We start from the raw sequence: 10,050 nt of genomic DNA on the forward strand, positions 1-10,050 counted from the left end.
CATAAATTACTCACCCTCAAGTCATCTTAGGTGTATATGTCTTTCTTCTTTCAGACGAATCCAGTCGGAGTTATATTAAAAATTGTCTTTGATCTTTCAAGCTGTTTAATGGGAGTCAGCGGGTGTTGCATGCATCCGTCCCAAATAACTTAAATAAAAATTGCCCATCCATAAATGAAGTGTCTCACACGGCTCCGGGGGGTGAACAAAGGCCTCCTATAGCGAATCGATGTGTTTTTGTAAGAAAAATATCCATATTAAAATGTAATAATCACTTTAATCTAGTTTGCGCTCACTGTTGTACACGGAAGCAGTTCCAGGCAGATGATGTATGAGGTCGGCGTTGCACATGTGTCGCTCAGAAGTCAAAAGATCAAAACAAAACAACGGTCACTAATTAGAAGTACAAAACGAGGATTTGTAAAGAAGAATGTCGGAGGATTTCGATATAAGCCAAGAGGAGACTGGTTTTCCTTTGCTAAAGTAAGGAAACTTTGCTTCCTTTGCTCCTGTTAACAAACATGGTTTTCAGGAGACTCACCTGCGCATGCGCAGCGCTGAACTCATACGTCATCCGCCCGGAGTTGCTTCCAGTGTACAACAGTGAGCGCAAGCTACATTAAAGTGATTATTATGTTTTGAATATGGATATTTTTCTTACAAAAATGCATCGATTCGCTACAGAAGGCCTTTGTTCACCCCCCGGAGCCGTGTGAGACACTTTTTTTATGGATGGGCGATTTTTATTTAACTTCTTTTGGACTGAAGCAATGCAACTCCCGCTGAGTGGCATTAAACAGCTTGAAAGATCAAAGACCATTTTTAATATAACTCCGACTGGATTCGCCTGAAAGAAGAAAGTCATATACACCTAGGATGCCTCGGGGGTGAGTAAAACGCAGCCTAATTTTCATTTTTGGGTGAACTAACCCTTTAAGTACAAACTGAACTGAATGTTTTCACACACTTAACTGCACGTTAATTGCAAATAAATGGAAATGTATTATTGTTTAAATGTATGTTAAATGTGCTTATCTAGAGTTTAGAATACTTTTTGACTCACTTAAGTACATAATTACCTCGCAATTACTTCAGTTGTCTTAAAGGTGCTTAAAAGGTTCTTCACAGCGATGCCACAGAGGAACCATTTTTGGTTCCACAAAGAACCATTCAGTCAAAGGTTCTTAAAGAAGCATCTCTTTCTTACCTTTTTATAAACTGAAGAACCTTAGTTCGCCACAAAGAACCTTTTGTGAAACAGAAAGGTTCTTGAGGTGTTAAAGGTTCTTTATGGAATCATTTAGACAAAAAAGGTTATTCTTGTCATGATCTCTAGCTGGAGTGCCCGTGAGCTTCGCTAGAGGGCACCCCATCCCGAAACTTAATTTCCCATAATCCTTTGCCCGGACTCATCAACACTCACTCTTTGCACCTGTGTCTCATTTACCCTGTCTGCTCACCCTATATAAGTCTGGTTTAGTTTGTCATTCTTTGTGAAGTCTTCTAAGTGTTACACTGCATCTCTGAGCGTGTCAACACATGCTGCCTGTGTGTTGACCATTGCCTGCTGTCTAATTTTTGATTCTGGACTTTCCTAATGAACACTGCATTTGGATCCTCACTCAGTCTCTGAGCAGTTCTGTAACAATTCTATGGCATCGTGAAGCACCTTTATTTTTAAGAGTGTATGGTAAACATTTCTATTGCAACTTGTATGTCATGTATTTAAATATATTTATAAATAAATATATTTGTAATGATGAACTTGCAAATTATCATACTTATTAAAATGTAATATCTAACACCCTACATAAACTTATAATCATGTATTTTACATAGTTTTACATAGTTAATACTTTTAATTTGACATTATTACATAGTGCATATGTTAAACATTTTTAAAACTTTGGGTATACTTAAGCTGCCTTTTATGTAACTAATATAATTATCAGCAAGTACAGTTTTTGTAAAAAAAATATATACTTTTAAGTTTTGAAGTACACAAAGGGTGTACTTTCTATGAAATTAAGTGCACTTCATTTTTACAAAGGATTGCTTATTATGGTTTGACATGTCACATTATATTTACACTAATTGCCATACAGTACATAACATTTCAGAAGACTGAATGTACACTGGCCTCAAGACGCATTTAGTCTCTGAAGGCAAAATTTGACATGTCTGAATATTGTTGCATGAAAATCTGTAATAATTTATTACTCATGTCAATCTGTGAGACATATATTGTCATGAGCTGGGTTTGCTTCTCTTTCTCTCTCACTCACACATACATACTCTATCATGCACACCCATGCTCATTCTAGCTCTCATCTCCACCTGTTTGTCATCACAATCAGCGTGTGTGCTACTTTGTGGGGACACCTGTTTCCACTCTGATCTATTAGTCACTCTATTTCTAGTGGTTGGGTTCACTGTTCTCTGTCGGATTATTGTGTGACATGCATACGGTATTGTTTGGCCCTTCATGGCGATATTATCAGAGTTCTGACCATGTCTTGTCTTGCTTAGTGTGCTGTGCTCGTCTTAGTGTTCTCGGTGCCCGGTGGCTGCTTCCAGTGAGCCCAGCCCATACGAGCTCTCTTTCTCCAAGACGGGAGTCCTCAGAACCAGACCATCCCCGGTCGATTTGTGTTTCGTTGTTTCATCAAGTTCTGTGTCATCGTACGACAGACTGCCTTGTTTTGTGTCTTCAATAAAGAGACTGATTCTAACGGACTGCCTTTGCACGTGGATCCTTTACAGCACTCCTGACATATATGGATTACCTTCCTGTAGCTCAAACAGCAGAGTGCTACCAACACCATGGGCTCAACTCCCTGGGAAAGCAAAAACTAATTAAAAATGTGTAGCTATGTATGCAAGCTTCTGTCAAATGTGTAAATGTAAACCCAATCCCAGATGATCAACACTAAATGAGAATTTTGAAGACTGTGGTTTTGAAGATTGGTAGTTGTTTTTTCTTTCTATGCAAGAAATGTAGTTCAAATCTTTTCTCTGATCACTGATAACCTTCCACTCTAGTGAGTTGTAACGGATCATTCAGGTAGTGATTCGAACTCGAGGCTTGGATTAGTCCAGATGATGACTGAATCATTCAGACTGGCTTTGTGAACGATCTCATGCAGTTCATAGAAAAAATCTGACTCGTGGAAGAAAGTAAATCATGTGGGTTTGAACATTTTTTGGGTGAACTAACTAGAGCCCGACTGATATGGGTTTTTTTGGGGCCGATACCGATATTAGGGAGTAAAAAAAAAGGCCGATATCGATATATTCTTTGCATATGTAATAGTACATACAGTGGGGCAAAAAAGTATTTAGTCAGCCACCAATTGTGCAAGTTCTCCCACTTAAAAAGATGAGAGAGGCCTGTAATTTTCATCATAGGTATACCTCACAAAAGTTTGGACACTTTCCCATTCAAGGGTCCAAACATTTGACTGGTACTATTTATATATATATACAGTATATATAAACAGAATATATATACATAAACACATTTTTTGCAATGATCACTCAAATGTGGTGGTAAACACTTATAATGACGTGACAGAGATACGTAATGGAGGCAGGGCATTTAACAATTTAACAATAAACTTTATTATCCAAAATGAGTCTGACATCAGTGCACTGAACAGTAAAGTTTAAGTTTATTCAACTTTAATTCAATTCAGTTCCATTCAACTTTATTCCATTGAAGTTTATTTCACTTCAGAACATTCATTCACGGATTTGCGCTACTATCTTCACACACAGACAAAACTTACTAGAGAAGTGTGACATAATATACCTCTGTAAATAAATACAATATAAATTCACGTCTCGCACACTTTAATGCCCTTTGAATGTAACGTGTGCGTTCCCTTGGAACTGGAATCATGGCGGAATATCATGTGAAGTTCACTTCGCAGGGCACTTACTTACTTACTTACTTGAATAAGACAATGCTTGAATGCTGCTGCCTGAACAAGAGACCTCCTTACTGAAGTGAAAGTGTTGACTGGTGTCGCTATCTCGCGAACGCGCCGGTGGATCTCCACCAAATTTGGGGCATCCCTTCAGCTCAAGGAGCCCTTTCGAACGCCACCCTGGGATCGCTTGATCGGTTGGCGCCGGACCGCGAATTTAACCACCCGTAACTCCCGAACCCCGGGGGCTATCGACGCGGGGGTGGTCTCATTCGAAAGCAGGCCTCTAGACGTACACTCGATTCGCGTTTGAGAGGGTTCCTCGAACTGGAATTTGGTGTGGAATTTGGTACGGATTCACTGCGCCGTTACGGAGAAATGGCCGTTCAAAGTTTCAATGGTTTTCCATTAAAGCGTTTCATCCAGGTCGCCAGTAGCAAACAATGGATCACGCTCTGCTGGACAAACTAAGTAATTACACCATTTCAAGCATTTTATCTGCGTTATATGTTCTGTAAAAAAAATTTCATATCGGCGGCATATTCGGCGATACTGATATATCAGCGACAGGCTCATATCGGCAAAACGATATATCGGTCAGGCTCTAGAACTAACCCCATATGCACACTCACTCTCTGACTGCTGTGTTCAGTGTTGTGTCATTTATCGATAGACATATGACATATTAGGCTGGGTTTGTGTGATTTATGGGATGCATCAGTCAGAGATAATGACTTGTCCTCTCTCAGAGAGACTCCACTCCCCAGAGAGCCAGACACTCACATCTGAGCCACAGAAAGGCCACATTAACTGTCCCAGGTGTCTTGGTTAATGGCTCAGGCCGCCTCTGTGTCATTAGTCACTGAGCTTCATTTATTGGCACCTCCTGTTAATAAAACATTCAGCTTTGAGAGTGATACTATCAGCTTGTTCTGTCTATATAATGATATTTATCAACTGTGTTTTATTGCATGTTCTCAACTCTGAATCCTTTATAAAGAGACAGTGATGTAAAACGTCTTCAGTTCTGTATTAGGTTTGATGGATCAGAACAGATGTTAATTAAATTTATTGACATATTGAATACGGTCTTTGGGGATGTGCGAAACCTCTGCATGTGTTGAGGTCTTAAACCTATTATGGATGACACTTTGGATGGACTTTCTACTCTTTTGCCAAACACTAAATGGGCACTAATCTCTCTCGTGTGTCTATAATTAGCAGATGCTTTTGTCCAAAGCAACATAAAGTATACTAGTGCTCTCCTCCAGAGAAATCCAAGGTTAAGTGCCTTGCCCAACGGCACTATCTTTCCATCTGTCCGTCTGTCTATAATTTGATGTCAAGTTAAAGATGTTAATGGAAATGTCGAGTAACGGTGTGCTCTCTTATTATCATCCTTTTTTTCGAAACTTTTTTTTTTAAGAAAAAAGTATTTAAGAAAGGAAACAAACAAACAAATATTAATATTTCTTAATAACTTGCTATACTAGAAAGCTGGAAACATGACAAAATGAAATCCTCTCCCAAAAAAAATAAAAAAAGATATTTAAGAAAAATATGTTATGTTTATATTCAACATATTTATATATAATATAATATAAAATATAATAATATTAATATATAAATGTATATGCATGTACATATTTAAAACATATATAATGAATGTGTGTGCATTTATATATACATAATAAATATACACAGGACACACACACATATTATGTAAACAAAAACTTTTATTTTCGATGTGATTAATAGCGATTAATCGTTTGACAGCACTAATATATATATACTGTGTATATTAAATATGCTAAATTGCATCTTCATCATTTGAAATGTGTAATTACAAATATACTTAAATACATGGCATAAAATATTCAATAGAAATGACATAAAAGTAGATTTTAGTTTACTATTAATGCTATAGTCCGTATTCAGTACTACACTTAGTAAAGACAACAGAAGTAATTATCACATTACAAATATAAATGTACTTAAGTCCTACCCAAGTGGATCAAAAATATACTGCACTTAATATACATTTAAATGCATTTTCATTAACATGTAATTAAGTGTCCAAAAATGAATATTCTTACTTAAGATACACTTAAGAATATTCTTTTAAATTGTATTGTTTTTTGTAATAGGCACTCTATTGAAAAGTATGCTAAAGTCTACTATCTTTAACACCGTGAAGTTAACGTTTATTTTAAGGCATGAATGCATTGCATATAGTGTGCATAAAGACTACTGGTATATAGAGCTGGTACCTGTGATAATATTTGATGTGTACTGTACATCAGGAGCTCTGTGTCAGTAATGTGCATATGTGTGTGACCTGTGTGTGCCGTCTGATCTTTGGTTCAGAAATATTGATTTAATCCAGCATAATCCTTTCTGATCTGCAGTCAGACCTGATTAAAGAGATTACAGACGACTCTCCAAACTCTTCCTCTCAAACTGCTTTTCTTATTTGTGCTCGGATGAGTCCATCGTTCTGGGCTGCAGCTCTAAAGCTAAACTAGATTTTAGGCGACTATGGCAAGAAATTTCATGGGATGTTTAGGCGAGAAAAACCTTGTGAGGAAGCAGACTCAGTTGGGGGACCAGGTTTATGGTGGTTTTCATGTGTGTATTATGTGTACCGTTACTCAAAACTCATGCTGTTAGTTATGTCTCTTATAGTTTTTACATCACTGAGCAAGTGTGATTGTGTGTGTGTGTGTGTGTGTGTGTGTGTGTGTGTGTTTGTGCGTGTCTGCGACTATTATTCATATATGACCAACTCTTCTACTCATAAGAAATGTTGTTCACAACCCATTTACCTCCACATTCTGATGCATTTCCAAGTGAAACAGGATTTACAACCAGAAATGTAGGGCAGGACTTGATTTTATCCACCAGGAGATGATTGGATCATGAGAAATGTCTCTATATAGCAAGTGATTAGCAGAAAAGAGTTGAAAAAAGTGACCAGATATAAAGGAAAGTTTTGATGAAAAACCGAGAAAACAAACGTGTTTTTCTTTGCAATAACTGATGAAGTTTGTACGAAAAGACCAGGAACACGTACTAAGTACTTTGGGTCAAATTGAGTTTCATGTTGACATTGTTTAACTATTTCAAGTAATTTATTCATTTATTTTCGATGTCTTTGTGCCACCTCTCGTATGTGACTGGAGTGTTTGTATCTTTCAGAATTATCGTCAGTGCATGGCTGGTCTGCTGGTCCCTCCCTACGGTGTTATGGAGAGCGGCCCAAATACTGACAGTAAGTACAAACACTTGTCTTTGTTCGCCCAACAGTGATACTTCTGGTTTTGTTCCACACATGTATGACTTTCATTCTTTAAAACAAAAGATACGTTTTCCAAACTCCTTTCTTTTTTTTTTCTCCATAAAACTAAAGCATATTGTGATGAGGGTCTGTAAAAATCACATTGAGAGTATTTTATACAGTAAGTAGTACAATATACTGTATATGCTTTGATAAATGTGACCCTGGAGCACAAAAAAACTGTCTTAAGTCGCTGGGGTATATTTGTAGCAATAGCCAAAAATACATTGTATGGGTCAAAATTATAGATTTTTCTTTTATGCCAAAAATCATTAGGATATTAAGTAGAGATCATGTTCCATGAAGATATTTAGTACTGCTATATCACATAGGACTGTCCATGCTCAATTTGATCTGCATAAAACAATTTTTGACAATATAAGATGTCCTGTTTGCCCATATTTTGAGGTGGTTTGTGAATAATCTAAAAATCTAAAAGGTTCTTGTTTGGCATCTATGGTTCCATGAAGAACCTTTAGCATCCATAGAACCTATCCATTCCACAAACGCTGTGGCATTGCTGTGAAAACCTCCCTTTGGAAGCTTTGTTTTTAAGAGCGTACTGTGAAATATCATACAAACTCTCTTCACGCCTGACACCAGGAGGCAAAGCTAATAATGAAACAACTCCAGCTTCTCTTTTGAAAATAAACAATGTCCAAAAATGTGCAGAGAAAATGAACTTCTCCTAGCCTGTTCATGAGAAGCTCCTTGAAGTCCGTCTTAAACAGTGTTTGACTCACCTAACATGCAAAAAGAGTTCTTGTTATTTCTCCTGTTTGCGTCAGTTCTGATATAACGGCATCCTTCCTTCCCACCATCTCCTCGACAGAACAAGAATACATTTGTTTGAAATGTGAAACGAACTGGGTAGCTCTGGCATCCTCTTTTTCTCATTTCTGTGTAAGTGTTCCTGTTCCTCTGACCTCTCGGGTCATTTCCCATCCACTGCTCCGACAGCCAGCGCGTCTGTCATTTTTAGTGCTTTGTTTTTCCTTTTTCCTTTTTCATTCTCTAAAGATGCATCCACACCGGCAGACGATCAATACCGGCCACCACACAGTCTCTGTGATTTGCATAATGGTGTTGTTTTATTCACTTAAGTGTGTTTGGGGCTTTGGTTAACAGAAGGAGGAATCTGTCTCGCAGGATGTACAGAATCGTTATGTAATGAAGGAAGTGTGTAAATCATGCTGTTAGATGCTGAAGAGCTCAGCTGACATGCTTAAATTGATTTGAACTTGGATGAGTTCACTGTTAATACTGCTCACAGTCTGTTCTGCGTGAGTTAAGCTCTGCATTAGAGTAGCTTGGCTGGATTGCAGACAGAATCTGTTTGTTTGGAACAAAAACAATTTTGAGATATTTTTGCTTTTAAGTTTCAGTTAATGGTCTTTTTTAACTGGGAAGAAGTTCTAAAAGCATGTTTTCAAAATATATATATATTAGTGCTGTCAAACAATTAATCGCGATTAATCGCATCCAAAATAAAAGTTTTTGTTTACATAATATATGTGTGTATACTGTGTTTATTTATTATTTGTATATAAATACACACACATGCAGTATATATTTTGAAAATATTTACATGTATTTATGTGATTGAAAACAGATTAAAACTAATAGATATCATCATATTTCTCCAGCCACTTTTTCACAGCATAACACAATACATTTTGTATTACAAGATTTCTGAAATGTCTGAAAAGTAAGCAAAAAAGGAATTATCTAATTAAATATGCACTCTGTAAAAACTTTCAGAACATCAGTAAATATCAAATTAGCCCTAAATCTCAAAACTGACCAATTCATAAACAGGGTTCCCTTTCAGTCAGTCACTCCCGACGTCACGTCGGATGACCGATGAAATTGGAATCTCGCTTAGAGGGACCAATCTACTTCGAGTGTAAACTAAACGAGCCAATGCACATTGGCATGCAATTATTGCATCCAGCTGCTGCTGATCACAGTGTGAGTATAAGTAGGCAGCAGATGCAGCGCATATTCAGCTTTTCGCTTCGGAGCCGAGCAATCACATCGTTCTGCTCCTGACTACTCTACTGAGAGAAGAAGACTGAACGAGTTCAGCGCGCTCTTGGAGAGCTCTTCGTGTTGGCGGTACGGCGCTTCAGCGGTGGTGGTTTCCCGTGTCGAGTGGGTTGCACACATCAGGCTGCACTACCCCCTGTTTGTGTTGCAGATGATCATCTCCCCTGTACGCCTCAGCAAGCTAAAAGAGCTTTTTCCCCTAAAAGGGCAATTTCGGGTGCGTCTTTTTAAAGACGACGTTGCTTGGCAAACTTGACGTTACGTCTTTATAAAGACGATGTGGGTCTTGCTATAGACAACGTATCACCCGGGCGTTCTGGATGCGGTCGTTAGCTGGCGCTGGGTGATGGTCACGATCGCTGCCTCTCGTGCCTGGGCATGAAGCACGCTGAGGTGGCTTTCGTGGATGGCTCATGCTCCCATTGCGGGGGTATGACCATCTCGGAGTCGCGGACCGGACTCCGTTACCTGCAAGGAGGCGGAGTGCCCGTGCCACTTCCTAGATCTGGGGTTCCCTCTGGTGGCAGCCGGGGGCATCCTTTTTCTGGCGGTGGGTGGACTGGTCTAACGGTCACGGAGCTCTCAAAAAGACCTGAGGTACCACCTGTTTCTTCCGAGGCTCCCCCCGACGATCGGATGTCGATTGCAGCATCGGAGGGTGAGCCAGAGCTTTCTGGAGAGGAAGATTCGGCTGCGCTGCTCACCTCTGGGGCCGTAGCAATGCTTGGATCGGAT

General features: G+C 38.8%; 1 protein-coding gene across 1 annotated transcript in view; it reads left to right on the forward strand.

The window, feature by feature from the left end:
- Window positions 1-7,238, forward strand: part of LOC107602294 (rap guanine nucleotide exchange factor 4) — a 34,780-nt gene extending 27,542 nt beyond the window's left edge. Inside the window, exon 5 of the mRNA XM_016294755.1 lies at window positions 7,128-7,238. Coding sequence (XP_016150241.1) covers window positions 7,128-7,238 — 111 coding nt within the window. The remainder of the gene's footprint in view (window positions 1-7,127) is intronic.
- The last annotated feature ends 2,812 nt before the right edge of the window (window positions 7,239-10,050 follow it).

This window comes from Sinocyclocheilus grahami, unplaced genomic scaffold (genome assembly GCF_001515645.1).
Source record: "Sinocyclocheilus grahami isolate Dianchi unplaced genomic scaffold, SAMN03320097.WGS_v1.1 scaffold324.1, whole genome shotgun sequence".
Classification (NCBI taxonomy): Eukaryota; Metazoa; Chordata; class Actinopteri; order Cypriniformes; family Cyprinidae; genus Sinocyclocheilus; species Sinocyclocheilus grahami.